Here is a 19,362-nt window from a genome sequence, read left to right on the forward strand (position 1 = left end):
AGCTCTACCGCTGCGCCACCGTGCTGCCCTAAAGTACTAAAGTAGCAGGTGTTTTCAGACAATCTAGAGCTATAATTGCAATTACTTCATCAGATTTACTTTGATTAGATTTATCTTCCTATATGATAAAGATTCTCCATGAAGATTATTGTGTAATTGTGTTTGAAGCTGCCTGACTTGAGATGCTAATTTTAAATGCCATTTCTAATCATCTTGTTTGTCATTGATACAGATATGGAATGCTGTTGAAACAGGCCGGTGCTTGAAGAGTTATTTGTGCCACTCTGGGGCAGTTCGTGATGCTCAGTGGTCATCTTGTGGAAGACACATTCTCAGTGGAGGCTTTGATTCTATGCTCCATCTCACGGATATTGAAACAGGTGCAGCAATATCACTGTTCATTTTCTAATTTTCAGGTATTTTTGTGTTAATTTTAGATATGGCTGCAATTAAACAAATTATTGCAGCAAGTGTAAGTCAAGAGTGTTTTACTGTCATATGTCCCAGACAGAACAATGAAATTCTTACTTGCAGCAGCACAACAGTATATATAAACATAGTACTCTGTAAAGAATATAATAAAGGAGAAAAAATGCAGTGTGTGTGTGTGTGCATATATATATATGTATGTGTTATGTGTATATATGTAAATATATATATACGCCGATCAGCCAAAACATTATGACCACCTGCCTAATATGCGGTTGGTCCTCCGTGTGCCGCCAAAACAGCGCCGACCCACCGAGGCATGGACTCTACAAGACCCCTGAAGGTGTCCTGTGGTATCTGGCACCAAAACATTAGCAGCAGATCCTTCAAGTTCTGTAAGTTGCAAGGTGGAGCCACCGTGGATCAGACTTGTCGATCCAGCACATCCCACAGATGCTCAATCGGATTGAGATCTAGAGAATTTGGAGGCCAGGGCAACACCGTGAACACATCATCATGTTCCTCAAACCATTCCCAAACAATGTGTACAGTGTGGCAGAGCGCATTGTCCTGCTGAAAGAGGCCACTGCCATCAGGGAATACCATTGCCATGAAGGGGTGTACCTGGTCTGCAACGATGTTTAGGTAGGTGACACGTGTCAAATTGACATCCACATGAATGGCCGGTCCCAGGGTTTCCCAGCAGAACATTGCCCAGAGCATCACACTCTCTCCACCGGCTTGTCGTCTTCCCACAGTCGGTTCGGACCAGACGGGATAGCCTTCGTTGCCCTCGCGCATCGATGAGCCTTGGGCGCCCAACACCCTGTTGCCGGTTTGTGGTTTGTCCCTCCTCGGACCACTGTCGGTAGGTACTCACCACTGCTGACCGGGAGCACCCCACAAGCCTTGCCGTTTCACAGATGCTCTGACCCAGTCGTCTGGCCGTAACAATTTGGCCCTTGTCAAAGTCGCTCAAGTCTTTACTCCTGCCCATTTCTCCTGCATCCAACACATCAACTTCAAGAACTGACTGTTCATTTGCTGCCTAATATATCCCACCCCTTGACAGGTACCATTGTAACAAGATAACCAATGTTATTCACTTCACCCGTCAGTGGTCATAATGTTTTGGCTGATCAGTGTATATACACGCACACACTTATACACGTGTGTGTGTGTATGGATGTGTGTGCCTATATATATATATATATATACTCACACATACATATAAACAAACAATGATAGTGCAAAAAGCAAAGCCAACGCCCCGGAGATTACCGGTAGATATTTTCCAGCCAGATATTTTTCCACTCAAGTTTGAAACTGTTTCTATTCCTGAATTTGGAGATTTATGATTTGCAAGGGTCCATCAGCAGGTTTCATCAGCTTGGGTACTTTCTCAACGTTACAGTAAAGGGGCAGTTCCATTTCAGGGTCACATTCCCTCAGTTTCCTTCAGGCATGTGGATTATGACATGGACTGTCTTTTTAACAATGGCTAGCCGAGGAAGAGTGTCCTTGTTCACTTGCAGTCCAAGCAACTGATGTTGCCACCTTTTAAATAAGGTATCAGGAATAAGAAAAAATAATGCTGGCAGCAGGCAGCCTCTGTAGAGAGAGAATGACTTACTGTTATCGATGCCCTGCCACCAGAACAAAAAACAAATAATTTTTTTAAAAGACACAATTGGAAAATGAGGTGCTGTGCCTCCTGTTTGTGTATAGTCTCACCCTGCCAATAGAGGAAGCTCAGGACAGAAAGGTCTGTATGGGTAGGAAGGAATTGCAGATGCTGGTTTACACTGAAGATAGACACAAAATGGTGGAGTAACTCAGCGGGACAGGTAGCATCTCTGGAGAGAAGGAATGGGTGGCGTTTCAGGTAGTATGGGAAAGGGAAGCGGAGTTAAAATGGTTAGCAACCGGGAGATCCCGTAGCCTCGGTGGACCGAGTACAAGTGTTTAACAAGATGGTCGCAGAGTCTGCACTTGGCCTCGCCAGTGCACAGGAGCCCACCGGCAAGACCGGATGCAGTCGGGAGTAGGAGGAGGAGCACGGTCTCACTTGGGAGGACTGCTTGGGTACCTCTTAAATGTTTTAAATTTCAAATAATGGGAGGGTGACATAATGGAGAGAACATTGGGAATCATATTAACTCTGAAACTTTGTTACCGTTTACTACCTTAACTACCGCCCCTTTAAGTAGGCCGAAGGATCTGTTTCCGCACTGTATCTCTAAACTAGTAGAATCTCTGGGGCATTGACACAGCAGTTGTATTATCTGCTGCTTCAAAACAACAAAACTCGAACGTCAAATCAGACAGGTTTGTAAGTTATTTAAAATCTCACTTTTGTCAACACAGGTAAACAAATCATCAGTATTCATAATGACTTTCAAATCACCTGCTTGGCATTCAGTCCTACCAATGACAATGTCTTTTTGAGTGGAGGATTCAGCTCGACAGTGAAAGCCTGGGACACGAGAAGCTGCAAGGTTCGATAATACTGTACCACTGACATATGTATTCTGCTCAAATATGTTGAATCAGCTACACTGGATTTAATGTTTTATCAGAACAGCAATATAAATCAGAAAGGCATTTCAAGGTGCAATAGCAGTTATTTATCACCCAAAATAATAGTCATAGCTAACATTTTTCAGAATGTACAATGGTCTGCAGATGCTGGTTTATACCAAAGATAGACACAAGTGCTGGAGAAACTCAGTGGGTCAGGTCGCATCTCTGGAGAGAAAGGATGGGTGTTGTTTTGGGTTGAGACCCTTCTTCAGACTGAAAATGGGGTGGGGGGGGGGGGACGACTGGAGGCTATAAAAGACCAGGACCAATCAGGGCTGGCCACAAATGACCTCAGGCAGGGTGGTGCCCTGGTGGCCCATTGTTGGCCAAGGAAAAAGTGAACTCAAGAGAGATATAATGTGGAGAGCTGAGGAACTGGTTAAACGAATAGGGGGGAGGTGGAAGGTGGCTGCAGGGCAGGGGGGAGAGGGGAGTGAGAGTGGAAGAGGGGAGTGAGAGAGGAAGTTACTTAAAATTGACTGGGTTGTATGCTAACATTTTTCAGCCTTTCTGCCATGATGAATATAATTCAGTTTGCAATGTTAATTCATTAAAAAAACAGTGATCCCAACCTGAAACAGTGTCAGTCCATTCCCACCCCAGATGCTGCCTGACCCGTTAAGTTCCTCCAGCACTTTGTTTTTTTGCTCAAGATTCCAGCACCTGCAGTTTCTTTTGTCTCAATGTTAATGAATAGGCTAGTTCCTCATATAGTGCTTTACATTTGGAAATTGGCGTATGATTCAGTTGAGGTTGAGGTGATCCATATTATAACAGCATACCTTTCACAAATTGTGGTAATTCCATGCAAAGCGAGAACATTTTACCAAAACATATCTTGTGTCTGGGGAAAAGAGAAAAATACATCTTTGTCACAGCGTGGCACAGTGGAGCAGCGGTAGAGTTGCTGCCTCACAGCGCTGGCAGCATACGAGACCCAGGCTCGATCCCAGCTATGGGTGTTGTCAGTAGGAATTTGTACGTTCTCCCCATGACCGCGTGGGTTTTCTTCAAGATCTTCAGTTTCCTCCCACATTCTGAAGACGTGCAGGTTTGTAGGTTAATTGACTGGCACAAGTGTAAATTGTCCCTAGTGCGTGTAGGATAGTGTTAGTGTGTGGGGATCGTTGGTCGGTGCGGACCCGGTGGGCCGAAGGGCCTGTTTCTGTGCTGTATCTCTAAACTAAATTAAATTGTATTTCTATTGTATTCCAGGTGGTGAATGAATACTGTGCAGGGATACAGCAAACCCTCGACGTTCTCTTTCTTCCAGGGGGAAATGAATTTCTTACCAGTACAGATGCTGTCAGCAGAGACTCAGCAGATCGCACGATCATCGCCTGGGATTTCCAGACTTCTGCAAAAATATCCAATCAAATATTCCATGTAAGTTTGACAGATAGAGAAGAAAGGAATTGCAGATGTTGGAAAGACACAAAGTGCTGGAGTAACTCAGCGGGTCAGGCAGCATCTCTGGAGAACATGGATAGGTGACGTTTCACAGAGTGCTGGAGTAACTCAGCGGGTCAGGCAGCATCTGTGGAGAACATGGATAGGTGACGTTTCGGGCCGGGACTCTTCTTAAATCAGACTCAGTGCCAGCCATTATAAGTGGACACATTGAGCCTGAAGTAGGGTCCTGACCCAAAACACCACCTATCCATGTTCTCCAGAGATGCTGCCTGACCCGCTGAGTTACTCCAGCACTCTGTCTTTCCAGATGCACATTTTTAGTTAAGTATTGAGAACAGTTGTGTCAATTGTGTTCAGTTCAATCACACTAAGTATACTTGGAGTTCAGAAAGTGTAATTGCTTTTTAATTGCCTAATAACTGCTTTCTATGTTATGGCAACATTTTTCCCATTTTGTTCAGTCTTTTTGTGAACTGTAAAATGCAAATGTTCAGTAATATTTTTTTCTGGTGCTACATTGGATCACAGATTCTTGCTAGCAGAAAGAGAAGTAACCTGGGGTTTTGTCACAAAAATAAAATCTCAGTGAGAGTAAGTTGTCCAGTCATTGGCTGGATGTTTCTTGGAGCTTGCTGTGAAAACAAAAGCATTGCTTATTTTGCACATTAACTAATAATTAAATACTTGGTCTGTGAATGTCTAGATATCAAAATGCATAACTGCTGCTATTTTCAATCGAGACTGAGGCAGTGTAAGTAGGCATGGCAGCGAGCTTAGTTTAGAGATACAGCACGGAAACAGGCCCTTCGGCCCACCGGGTCCGCGCCGACCAGCGATCCCCGCACATTAACACTATCCTACACACACGAGGGACATTTTTTACATTTACCAAGCCAATTAACCTACAAACCTGTACATCTTTGGATTGTGGGAGGAAACCGAAGATCTAGGAGAAAACCCACGCAGGTCAGTACAGACAAGCACCTGTAGTTGGGATTGAACCCTGGGTCTCCGGCGCTGTAAGGCAGCGACTCTACCTCTGCACCACCGTTCTGCCCTGACGTATAAACAATCCTGCCTCCGGTCTTGCCTCTCCCCTTTTCCAGCTTTCTTCCCACCCCCACTCCCCTACAATCAGTCTGAAGAAGGGTCCTGACTCAAAACGTCACCTATCCATGTTCTCCAGAGATGCTGCCTGACTGCTGAGTTACTCCAGCACTCTGTGAAACGTCACCTATCCATGTTCTCCAGAGATGCTGCCTGACCCGCTGAGTTACTCCAGCACTCTGTGAAACGTCACCTATCCATGTTCTCCAGAGATGCTGCCTGACCTGCTGAGTTACTCCAGCACGCTGTGTCCTTGTGCATGACAATGATGTATGCTGCTGATTACACGCTGAAAACATTTAAATTATAAAGTTAGAGCTTCATAGAGTCATAACAGGCCCTTCCATAACAAGCCAACTTGCCCACGCCGACCAACATGCCCCATCTACCCTAGTCCCACCTGCCTGATTTTGGCCCATATCCCTCTAAACCTGTCCTATTCATGTACCTGTAGGAAGTTGTCATTGAGGTTTTTATCTATTTCATTGCTGGAATATTTTGAGGTATCACTGTGTGAATTTTTGCAGAACTTATCTTATGCCTCCTTTCCTCCCGACAGGAAAGATACACCATCCCATGCATGGCCCTCCATCCCAAAGAACCTGTATTTGTCGCTCAAACTAATGGCAACTACATGGTGCTATTTTCTACTCGAAGACCTTACAGGATGAACAAAACAAAACGATATGATGGGCACAAGGTAATTTTAGTAGATTAGTTTACTACTAAAGCAAAATGTTCAACAGAAATGTTTGTCGTTATCAACAAGGTCTCTTTCTGATTTCTCCATAAAATCCAACTGGAGATGCAGTAAACTAAGAATTTAGTAGGACGTTGAACAGGTATTCCACATTGCATTGGTTTACAGAATCTTCCATCTTTTCAAATAATTCATTTCATTTTCTAGCATAGTGGCAGTCAGTGCGTGTATCTCGGAGGAGCCCCGAGTCAGAAAGGGGCAAAGGTGTAGCTTTACTTCTAAAGAATTAAATGGTCAATTATTCTCGCATCTGTTTAGTGAGCTAATTAATCCAAGTAGAAGGAGGATGGTAGAACGTTCAGTGCCTTGTAGAAATCCAGGCAGCTGTTTGTGTCCAGGACAATCACAGATGAAATAAATATTTGAAGATGGTCACTTCACAAAATGTTATCTGCTTGTTTACTGGTATACGGTACTAGTCCATGGCAGCTAACTTTCACCTCTGATGCCATATGCACAAAGATGATAGCAAGCAGAATAGGGGATAAGCCTGTGTTCGTTTCTTTGTTGGTTCACTTTCCGGTTGGCAGACAGCCTGCCTGTTGTCTTGGCAGCCAAAAGACAAGACAGTCGCTTGTCTTTTTCTTTTTTTTCTCACTTTTAATTTAATTCTAATTTCACGTTTTCGTGTACCTTGTGTGTGGCGACTGTTGGCAGACCAATTTCCCTCCGGGGATGAATAACGTTTAATCGTATCGTATCGTATTATTCAGGAGCCCATGAGGGCATCTTATTCTACTATCAGTACTTATTCAGAATGCTAATGAGGGAGAAGGTTACTCTGGGGACAACAGCCAAAGTCAAGACTGTAGCTGTCTTGTACATGTACCTCAGCTGTTAAATGAAATGAAAAGAGGGCAAATAGAATGAAAAGAGGGCAAATGATAATAAGGGCTATCAATAACCATCTGCCTATCCAAAAGACTCTTATCTGCCTCAACCACAACCCAAACAGCATATTCCAGGCACCCACCACCCTCTGTGTAAAATAAGTTACCCCGCACATCCACTTTAAACTTTGCTCCTCTCACCTTAAACCTATGTCCTCTAGCATTTGATTTTCCATCCTGGGGATTTAATTCAGACTGTCTACCCTATCTATACCTCATAATTTTACATGCGTCCATTAGGTCTCTCTGCAACCCCCAGCATTCTAGAGAAAACTATCCATGTCTGCTCAAATTCTCCCTGTAGCTAATGCCCCATAATCCAGGCATTGTTCTAGTAAACCTTCTCTGCATCCTTTCCAAAGCCTCCACTTCCTTCCTGTAATGGGGTAGAACTGCATGCAATATTCTAAATGCAGCCCAACGAAGTTCCATAAAGCTGCAGTGTGACTTTATGACTCTTATAATCCATGCCTCGACCCTCTTTGCCACTCTATCTACTTGTGCTGCCACTTTCTGGGAGTTATGAACTTGGATTCCAAGATCCTTCTGTACATCAATGCTTTTAAGGATCATGCTATTAATTGTATATTTTCCCCTTACATTTGACCTCTCAAAGTGCAACATCTCACGTTTGCTCGGATTAAGCTCCATCTGCCATTTCTCCACCCGTTTCTGCAGCTGAACTCTATCCCGCTGTACAGCATGGCAGCCTTCCTCATTGTCCACATCCACAACAATTTTGGTGTTCTCTGTAGACTTACTAACCAACTGTTTAGGTTCACATCCAAGTCTTTTTTATAAATATACTAGACCAAGTGGGGCCCAAACCTCTCCTGCATTGCTGCAGCATCCTCTCCTCCCTCCTCCCCTCCCTCCATCCCCTCCCCCTCCCTCCCCACCCCTTCCCCCTCTCCTCCCCCCTCCCTCAACCCCCCTTATCCTCCCCCCTCACTCCGTCTCCACCCCTCTCCCCCCCTCCCTCCCTAGGACATAGATTTAAATTTTAAAATGTGAATAACTTTAAAAATATAACACCGATTTCAATGAAACTTTTCCCATTAGCATCAAAGGGACGACGGTGAGTATGGTGGGCCTAAAATTGTCGGGCTATCGTGTATCGTTTTGGCTGTAGTTCAGGAACAAACAAACAAACAAACAAACAAACGAGAGTTTTAGTATATAGAACCCAACTGATCACAGACTTTCAGCCTGACTATTGTCCTTCCACCATAACCCTCTGTCTTTCATCATTAACCCAGTTCTGAATCCATACGACCAAGTCACTGTTAAACCCGTGCATCTTAATCTTCTGGACTTTAATGTCAAAGCAATCAAGGGATATTGGGAAAAGCCGAGACAGGGAAGAGGATGATCATGGGTATAGTGAAGAAAGCCTGGGGTGGCCTCTGCTCCTATTCTCTATGTTTCCATAAACTGCAGACTGCGTAATGATGAGGATGCAGTGTCATTGCTTACCTTCTGAGGAGGATGTTGATAAAGCACCTGGAAATGTTCTGAGGATTGAATCATTTCAACGACTTATGATACGATACAACTTTATTTACCCCAGGAGGGAAATTGTTCTGCCGACAGTCTTAAAATACAAGATACATGAAATTAAAGTGATGCGTGGAAAGGAATGGGGGGTGTGCAAAGATTTGGAAGAGGGGGGGAGGGACAGAAGTCAGTCTACCCCATGACAGAAGAGGGAGGAGTTGTAAGTTTGATAGCCACAGGGAAGAAGGATCTCCTGTGGCGTTTTGTGCTGCATCTTGGTGGAACCAGTCTGTTGCTGAAGGTTGACCAGTGTGGCATGGAGGGGGTGAGCTGTATTGTCAAAGATGCTCCACAGTTTGAGGAGCATCCTCCCCTCCAAGACCACCTCCCATGAATCCAACTCCGCCCCCAGGACGGAGCCAGTCTTCCTGATGAGCTTGTTAATCCTGTTGGCGTCCGCGGCCTTCACCCTGCTGCCCCAGCGCGACAGCAAAGAAGATGGCACTGGCCACCACCAATTGGTAGACTTATGTTTGATCTTCCAAAGTTTCTATTTCCTGATCTGTTGATGTTCGTCGCAAAGGAAGATCGAGCATCTTAAATCCTTAAATTGTTTTACATATTGCCAAACCTGAGTGATATTTCTTAATTGGCTTCAAAGATTAACTCTGACGTGAAAGCTTCTGCATTGACCAGCATCCTGAGTATGTGGTAAACTAATGTTCATATTTTACAGGTGGAAGGGTATGCAGTGGGCTGCAAGTTTTCACGCGATGGAACTCTAATTGCTTCAGGAAGTGCTGACGGGACAGTATGCTTTTACAACTACATGAATTCTAAAGTGGTTGACACTTTGCCAGCCCACGAGCAAGCCTGCACTGACATTGCATTTCATCCTGTGCACCCATCTATAATTGCAACTTGTGACTGGAGTGGAGAAATCAAACTGTGGCATTGAAGGCCAGTTAAATAGTAGTAAGCGGGAGGTAAACGTGAGGTGTGAGTGAGTAACATTATTCCTCATTCTCAGATGACAATGTTACTTACTTTATAAAGTCCCACGTTGACGTTTCGTAGAGAAAGTATATAGAATATTATGCCGACTGAGACAGTCATGGACTTCATGTTCTTTAACATAATAAATAGAAATATGAAGGTTAAACAGGACCAAGTACCCAGATGCTGGATTGGTCGTTCATTTGGTTTATGATCAATATGTGCAGATATATGTACATTGTTTGATGCCATTAAATAATGCTCATGATGCAGTGACCCACATAGGTTTTGTTTTAAAAAAGACATTGAAGCATTGAAATGAACCAATGCTTCAACAGACCACAATTTAAGACAATATTTGGTCTAATTTGGTTCCAATTTGAAGCAGAGGCTGAAAAGATTGAGTCATCAAGAATCAGGAGATATGCACTTACAATCTCATTGTGCAGTGTTATTCCTGTTATTTGCATTAATGTAAGAATGCCAAACGGACTGGCGTTCCACTTATTGACATTTTAAAGTCTTACTCATCAAGTGACATGCCAAAGGTAGACACAAAATGCTGGAGTAACTCAGCGGGACAGGCAGCATCTCCGGAGAGAAGGAATGGGTGACGTTTCGGGTTGAGACCCTTCTTCAGACAGCGACCCGAAACGTCACCCATTCCTTCTCTCGAGAGATGCTGCCTGTCCCGCTGAGTTACTCCAGCATTTTGTGTCCCTTCGATTTAAACCAGCATCTACAGTTCTTTCCCACACAAGTGACATGCCAAAGCAGTCCATCCCACATCAACAGTGTGCCGAGGATTTCATTAGACATACTTTGTTAGATCAATTAAGTATAATGTAAATGAACCACATGTTTCATGGTTGTTTATATGTTATTTAATAATGTTTGATGATGCTGACAGATTGTATTGGTTAATCGATAAGGGGTTCTATAGGCTGTGGGTTAGGGTTGAGCAGTGACTTATGGCTGCAAAAGACATATTTTGTGAAGTCACTCAAAATTAATTATTGCAGATGGAACAATAGAACATTTATTATGTGAAATATGTTACAAATTACTTTATTTGAAATAAAGATATAAAATTACTTCAATGATTTTCATGTACTTACCAAATGTAGGCCAGCTGTATTATTTATTATTATTTACATTTTATCACAATTTGTCTTCTGGGCAGCATGGTGGCACAATGGTAGTGTTGGAACCAGCGCCAGATACCCAGGTTCGCTCCCAACTTCGTATGCTGTCTGTACGGAATTTGTACATTCTCCCCGTGACCAAGACTTCCATTTCCTCCCACACTCCACAAAGACGTACAGGTTTATAGGTTAATTGGCATGGTATAAATGTAAATTGTTCCTAGTGTGTGTAGGATAGTGTCAATATGGGGGATCACTGGTCGGTGCAGACTCGGTGGGCCGAAGGGCCTGTTTCCATGCTGTATCTCTAAACTAAACTAAACATCAATAAATCTTGAATATATTGCAGTAATTTACAGAAATTGATTTGCATGATGTGGATTTATCAGAGATAGTATTACTTGGCACATTGTAAATTATAGGATTATTTGATGTCAGAATTAATTTAGTTCTAACATTTTAAATCAATAATGGTTAGAAATGTCAAGCCATCTGACTTGGTACTTACGGTGTTATAAATCAATGATTTATCATGACTTTGGGACTCTTTAGGAATCACTTGCCAGAGATGCAAGGAAATGCCAGGAATGGAGCAGAGAAGTTAATGGTTCAAGTGACTCAGCAGAGTCATGCAATGGGTCATATTGCAATTTCCTCTGTTGAAGATTCTGATCTTGTGTTTTCTCGAGAATCGGTTGAAATTGACTTTGTTCAGGGTGAAAAGTATAAAGAATTGACAATTCTTACATGTAGAAACAAGGAACAAGGATGCTGGTTTACTAAAAAATGACACGATTATTAAAGATTCATAGCAGCGCATTTGGAAAACAGTGACAGGATCAGTCAAAGTCAGCATGGATTTATGAAGGGGAAATCATGCTTGACTAATCTAGAATTTTTGAGGATGTAACAAGTAGAATGGATACGGGAGAGCAAGTGGATGTGATGTATCTGGACTTTCAAAAAGCCTTTGACAAGGTCCCACACAAGAGATTAGTGTGCAAAATTAGAGCACATGGTATTGGGGGTAGGGTATTGACATGGATAGAGAACTGGTTGGCAGACAGGAAGCAAAGAGTAGGAATTAATGGGTCCTTTTCAGAATGGCATAGTGGGGTGCCACAAGGTTCGGTGCTGGGACCCCAGTTATTTACAACATATAATAACGATTTAGATGAGGGAATTAAAGGGCCTGTCCCACTTAGGCGACTAGGCTGTCGCCGACAGTTCGCCGGGGTGACGCGGGCATGATCGTGAGGAGTCTTCAAAGAATCGTAGTAGATCTCAGCGCATCACTGAGAAATCATCCGTTTGAAATTTCTCGGCGACAGCTGGCTTGTCGCCAGGTATCGTTGCTTATTGCGGGCGCTGTCGCACGCTGTCCCCAGGTTTGATAGGTTCTCTTATATGCATTTAGACGCACATAATATTAAAATAAGTAAAGTCATTTCAAAATACCATAAAATGCTTGTGTTTAACCAATTTATTTACCGTCAGGACATTTGACAGGTAGATTGGAGGCGACAGTTTGACGGTCAGGTAAGCGTGGGTATTTTGCGATGTTGATGGCCATCAGCCATTACATTTAAAGTGGGATCCAAACCCGATATGCAACCCAGAAACTAGATATGCATCTCCCTTACATTTTCAAAGAATGCCCACACACTTTTCACAAAAATCCACTTAACTACTTTTTAAAATTTTTTTTTAATACAGCTATTAGTAAACTGGAATTAAATCCAGTTTATTCCTTGTTACAGTGAAGCTTGGTTTTTAAGTAACCCATACAAGGTGTTATAGTTCAAAACTCTCAAGTACTTACCGACTTGTCAGTGATTTCAGCGAAAATCAGGAAGCCGGAGAAGCATTGACAGCGTGGGAATTTTGCGATGTTTCAGAAGACAGTGTAATCTCGATCTGACTCAGCATTGTCGTCGGGTAAAAGAAAATTTCGGCGATTTGCTATGATTTTGACAGTTGCCGGCAGTCGCCAAAAAAATCACCTAAGTGGGACAGGCCCTTAAATGTGACATCTCCACGTTTGTGGATGGCACAAAGCTGGGTGGCAGTGTGAGCTGTGAAGAGGAGATGCATGGCAAATGCGGTATAATGTGGATAAATGTGAGGTTATCGACTTTGGTGGCAAGAACAGGAAGGCAGATTATTATCTGAATGGTGTCAGATTAGGAAAAGGGGAGGTGCAATGAGACCTGGGTGTCCTTGTACATCAGTCACTGAAAGTAATCATGCAAGTACAGCAAGCAGTGAAGAAAGCTAATGGCATGTTGGCCTTCATTGCGAGAGGATTTGAGTTTCGGAGTAAGGAGGTCCTACTGCAGTTTTACAGGGCCCTGGTGAGACTGCACCTAGAGTATTGTGTGCAATTTTGGGCTCCTAATTTGAGGAAGGACATTATTGCTATTGAGGGAGTGCAGCATAGGTTCACCAGGTTAATTCCCGGGACTGACATATGATGAAAGAATGGGCCGACTGGGCTTGTACTTAGGAATTTAGAAGAATGAGAAGAGATCTTATAGAAATATATAAAATTCATAATTCATAGATGCAGAAAAATGTTCCCAATGTTGGGGGAGTCCAGAACCAGGGGTCACAGTTTAAGAATAAGGGATAGGCCATTTAGGACTGAGATGAGGAAAGACTTTTTCACCCAGAGTTGTGAATCTGTGGAATTCTCTGCCACAGAAGGTAGTGAAGGTCAATTCACTGGATGTTTTCAAGAGGGAGTTAGACTTAGCTCTTCGGGATAAAGGAATCAAGGGATATGGGGAAAAAGCAGGAATGGGGTACTGATTTTGGATGATCAGCCATGATCATATTGAATGACAGTGCTGGCTCGAAGGGCCGAATGGCCTACTCCTTTTCTATGTTTTTCTAAGTTCTGAATTAACCCAGCAGGTCAGACAGCATCCCTGGAGAACATGGATAGGTGACATTTCAGTTTGGGACCCAATCAGCCTAAAGAAGGGTCCAGACCCAAAACGTCACCTATCCATGTTCTCTGTGGATGCTGCCGGATCTGGAAAAAATCTCTCAAATGTTCAAAAAAAATGATTGCTTCAAGTAAGTTCTTTCCAATTTTGCTAATAATTTCTGTGGGGGAAAAAAGTTGGATGCTGCTGAAAGTTTAATTTTATATTTCTACGTTGAACATAAACAGTACAGCAAAGGAACAGGCCCATAATATTTGTGCCGAACATGTTGCTAAGTTAAGCTAATCTCCTCCACCTCCATGTGATCCATATCTCCCGCACATCCATAGATCCCTTACAGCGACTGCATCCAACTACAATGCATCATCCTTCATAACATGCCTGTTTGCAGCTCTTAATTGTGGTCAACTGGAAAAGGTTTGGTCCGACAAGGAGTTTGGTCCGACACTACCTTGTTGGTTCTCCGGCAGCACTTGAAGTTTGTCTCCGATATGCATATGGACTGATCCATACAGCACAGAATGTGTTCTTTTGCTCGAGATACAGAGGCCTAGGTCGGAAGTTTCAGTCCAAAATCAAAATGAAACAACTAACTTAAACCTATTAAGTATGCTTGCACATTGAATTCAGCAAATTAGATTTAGGGTAGATTAAAAAAATGCAAAATGGATTACAAATGTCTATTATTTCTCGATAGAAGCCAAATTTCTGGTGATGGTGGATTCAAAGTATAATCTTGCAGGACCTTTTTGGTTAAATTAATCTTGGGAGGTTTGTATGGAATTGCATTGTAAACAAAAGCTTCTTGGTTGGTTCTTGGACTTGAAATGAAAGACGATATAAATATAAAAATACTCTTTCACAATTGCAAATGTTCAACTTTTAATTCCTTTGCATGTTTTTGGATGATTCATAAGAATTTAGGTTTATTATTGTCACACGCAATGTGACAATAATAAGGTACAATGAAAAGATGTGACTTGCATACTTGCCACACAGATCAGATATACCATACATGTACACAATCTCAAGTACAAACTTAAGTATTGTAGGTAAGAGCAAAGGTGCAGAATATCATTCTCAACATTGTAGAGCATCAATTCCATAGACAGATTCCAATGTCCACAATGGGATAGAGGTGAATCAAACAGTACCAGGCTTATGCAGTACAATACATTTAATGACCTATTGCTGATGCTGGTTTACACCAAAGATAGACACAAAATGCTGGAGTAACTCAGAGGGACAGGCAGCATCTCTGGAGAGAAGGAATGGGTGACGGTTCGGGTCGAGACCCTTTTTCAAATGGGGAGGAGACACAGAGATATGGAAGGGTAAGGTGTGAAAATGAGACATCAAAGAGGACAAAGGTCAAGGAAAATGGAGAATAGATATTGTTAGCTAGGCGAAAGTGACAATGAAGCATGCAAAGGTAAAATTAAATCAGGGGGACTGTCAGACTGGTCAGAGAACTAGAGAGAGGGAAAGTGGGGGTTACTTGAAGTTAGGGAAGTCAATGTTCATACCGCTGGGGTGTAAGCTGCCCAAGCGAAATGGCGAGTCCAGAACCAGGGGCCAGTCTTAGAATAATTAGGAGGCCATTTAAAACTGAGGTGAGAAGGAACTTTTTCACCCAGAGAGTTGTGAATTTGTGGAACTCTCTGCCACAAAGGGCAGTGGAGGCCAAATTACTGGATGGATTTAAGAGAGAGTTAGAAAGAGCTCTAGGGGCGAGTGGAATCAAGGGATATGGGGAGAAGGCAGGCACGGGGTATGTTTTTTTAGATTTAGAGATACAACGCGGAAACAGGCCCTTCGGCCCACCGAGTCCGCGCCGCCCAGCGATCCCCGCACATTAATACTATCCTACACACACTAGGGACAATTTTTACATTTACCCAGTCAATTAACCTACATACCTGTACGTCTTTGGAGTGTGGGAGGAAAGCCGAAGATCTCGGAGAAAACCCACACAGGTCACGGGGAGAACGTACAAACTCCGTACAGACGGCGCCTGTAGTTAGGATCGAACCTGAGTTTCCGGGGCTGCATTCGCTGTAAGGCAGCAACTCTACCGCCGTGCCACCGTATTGATTATGGATGATCAGCCATGATCACAATGAATGGCCTCTGCACCTATTTTCTATGTTTCTACGAGGTGCTGTTCCTCCAATTTGCGTTGGGCCTCACTCTGAAAGTGGAGGAGGCCCAGGAAAGAAAGGTCAGTGTGAGAGTGGGAGGGGAAGTTAAAGTGTTTAGCAACCAGGAGATCATCTATCGATCTATGTATCCCATCTATGGATTCTCCTTTTGTCAACCTTCAGATAGATGAGATAGCGACTCACTGATAGATAATTTTATATTTAAGTCACAAACTATCTTAAAACATTTTGAAAACTGCAATAGGAGAGAAGTAAAAATTATTATTTGAAGTCGGCTTGCATTCAATCAAAAAAATAATTCCATTGTACTTTAATAAAATGTATGTGGCATTCTTTATATGAAGGAATACTTCAATGGAAGTAGTTTAAAATAACAGATTGCTTGTCTTACAAAAATAGGATGAATTTCTTCCTCAGAAGGATTTGATTCTGTAAATTCACCACTCGGGTGTAATGGAGACTGACTCAGTGAATAGATTGAAGACTGACACACTTTCACTCTGTAGGAGAGTCAAGGGTTATAGAGAACAAGCAGCACAATGGAACTGAGGCTGAGATCAGAACAGTCATGACTGTATTGAATTGTGGGACAGTTACAGGGGGGCATACAACCTGCTCCAGCTCATGTTACTTCCATGGTTTGGAGAAATGGTGGTAAACATGCCAGATCACTGCCAGAAATGTAAAATATAGGAAGGAACTGCAGATGCTGGTTTACACCAAAGATAGACACAAAATGCTGGAGTAACTCAGCGAGTCAGGCAGCAACTCTGGATAGAAGGAATTCCTTCTATCCAGGGATGCTGCCTGTTCCGCTGAGTTGCTCCAGCGTTTTGTGTCTATCTTCGGAATAAATGCAAAGATGTATGATACGAAGTCTTAAAGGCAGAGTGCAGACAAATCAAAATTATTTTCAAAATAAAATTCTTGGGGGAAAAAAACCAAATTCATCGATTCTACCCTATAGAAATGGGAAGGTGATACCAATAAGAATGGTAAGAAAATCTTTGGTCCATCACTGTGACTCTGAGGGTATTCCCTGGGGCCTTTGGTTAGTCCATGTGAACCCGAGTCATGAGATAGGACCTCAACTCACATTGCCTTTCTTGAGCACTGTACCATTTGACACCCTTGGATATACTGTATTTCAAAGCTAGGTCACACACTTTTTCTAAGATTAGTAAAATATTTTGTAAAGTATTAAAATATGAGGTGCTGTTTCTGTCCTGTTGCGCTGGCCTCACTCCTCCATTGTCAGAGTGAGGCCCAGCGCAAATTGGAGGAACGACACCTCATATTTCGCTTGGGCAGCTTACACCCCAGCGGAATGAACATTGACTTCTCCCACTTCAGGTAGTCCCTGCTTCCTCTCTCTATCCCCTCCCCTTCCCAGTTCTCCCACTAATCTTCCTGCCTCCGACTGCATCCTATCTTTGTCCCACCCCCTCCCTTGACATCAGTCTCAAGAAGGGTTTCGACCCGAAATGTCACCCATTCCTTCTCTCCTGAGATGCTGCCTGACACGCTGAGTTACTCCAGCATTTTGTGTCTACCTCTAGAGTATTGTGTGCAGTTTTGGTCTCCTAATTTGAGGAAGGACCTCCTTGCTATTGAGGCAGTGCAGCGAAGGTTCACGACGTTAATCCCCGGGATGGAGGGACTGTCATATGAGGAAAGATTGGAAAGACTGGGCTTGTATTCACTGGAATTTAGAAGGATGAGAGGGGATCTTATAGAAACATAAAATTATAAAAGGACTGGACAAGCTAGATGCAGGAAAAACTTCCCAATGTTGGGGGAGTCCAGAACCAGGGGCCACAGTCTAAGAATAAAGGGGAGGTCATTTAAAACTGAGATGAGAAAAAACTTTTTCTCCCAGAGAGTTGTGAATTTGTGGAATTCTCTGCCACAGAAGGCAGTGGAGGCCAAATCACTGGATGAATTTAAAAGAGAGTTCGATAGAGCTCTAGCGGCTAGCGGAACCAAGGGATGTGGGGAGAAGGCAGGCACGGGTTACAGATTGTGGATTATTGGCCATGATCACAATGAATGGCGGTGCTTGCTCGAAGGGCCAAATGGCCTTCTCTTGCACCTATTTTCTATGTTTAAATATCATCTCCCGTATCAAAACCCTGAAAATGGGTGGGGTTCATAATGGGCTGTTCCATTCTTCTTTGCTGCCCTGGTGTAGCTTAAATAGTTGGAGAAATTTGACTCTGAAGAGGAATAATTAGGAGGGGGCTCACTTGAAGGGCTTGTACTAAAGTCCCTCACTTCTGTAAAACTATCCGTAAAGTTCTGTGATTGAAAAAAATCCACCATTTCCACCTTGCTCGTATCTATCTTTACTTCTTCCTCTCCTTTGTTTTGCAGGGCAATAAAGAGCTGAGTCACTGCAGTATAAATTGGCCTTGAATTGAGAACCTTGATCAGGCCATGTGAGGGTGAGGATGGGATACTTTGGAAACCAGGGCTTTCCAACATGTGAGTTTGGATCTCAGATGTAAGTTTCTCACACACAGTCCCAGGGCGATCACATCCAAATTCCTGTGTATTCTCCAAGACCACCTTGTATCTCTGCTGGCACCTGTGCTTAGTAAACAAGTCATTAAGCAAGAAACACAAATTGTAAATTGTACACAGATAACGATGTCAGTGCAATAAAAGCAACCTGTTGACTTCCACTTGGTTCATAAGTTAATGCAACAACATTTAATTTTCTATCAATTTAAGGAGATATTTGGAGATAGACAAGATGGAATGGAATTTTGACAACAGCTTCTTCTTCTTGCGTTTGAGGCAGCAGAAGTTATGTAACGTCCTCCAGGCGCTGTAGCCAGTGCAATGTGCTGTTGTCGAGCGCCGTGAGGTCTACCCCTCCACCAGGGGGACGGAGGACAGTGCAGTCGAACGTGCTGCGCTGTTTGCTGGTCTGTTCCACACACACAGGCTGCTGATGGACGCAACCCCCAACGATGCATGTTGGCGTTGAACTGGCCGACCCCTGTGCGGAGGCGGTTCAGGGCGACCCACTCTTTGCGGGGCGTGTCCGAGCCGGGTGGGGCTGTGGTGTTCGGTGCGACAGTGAATTGAGGAGGTGGCGGTGTCTGTTCCCAGCTGGTTCTCTATGCTCCTAGTATGTTGAAACCGGAGCCACAGAGGGTCGCTGCATGACGGGAGAAAGGGTGACGAGATGACAGGCGTTGAGGTCCCAGTTGCTGTGAATCCTGGGCGAGGTGGTGCAAAGGATGTTTGGGTCCGATGGGGCCTTGCACACCAGCCTATGAGCTTGAGATGCTCATAGCATCAAGCTCACAGCAGCTTGAGATGGCTGAACCCTTCACCGCTGATGGGAGGGAATGCAGTGGTGTGGATGATACAGTGCGCATGGAACTAGTTTGTGTCCACTTCAAGAACTGTTCTGTACCA

At 43.4% G+C, this 19,362-nt stretch overlaps 1 protein-coding gene across 1 annotated transcript in view; it reads left to right on the forward strand.

Moving 5' to 3' along the window:
* The window catches only part of wdr25 (WD repeat domain 25), a 38,948-nt gene extending 28,218 nt beyond the window's left edge, over nt 1-10,730 (forward strand). Inside the window, exons 2-6 of the mRNA XM_078407032.1 lie at nt 233-380; nt 2,797-2,927; nt 4,228-4,398; nt 6,092-6,232; nt 9,416-10,730. Of these exons, the coding sequence (XP_078263158.1) occupies nt 233-380; nt 2,797-2,927; nt 4,228-4,398; nt 6,092-6,232; nt 9,416-9,637 (813 nt within the window). The 3' untranslated portion in view covers nt 9,638-10,730. The remainder of the gene's footprint in view (nt 1-232; nt 381-2,796; nt 2,928-4,227; nt 4,399-6,091; nt 6,233-9,415) is intronic.
* The last annotated feature ends 8,632 nt before the right edge of the window (nt 10,731-19,362 follow it).

Source organism: Rhinoraja longicauda, chromosome 10, assembly GCF_053455715.1.
Source record: "Rhinoraja longicauda isolate Sanriku21f chromosome 10, sRhiLon1.1, whole genome shotgun sequence".
NCBI classification, from domain to species: Eukaryota; Metazoa; Chordata; class Chondrichthyes; order Rajiformes; family Arhynchobatidae; genus Rhinoraja; species Rhinoraja longicauda.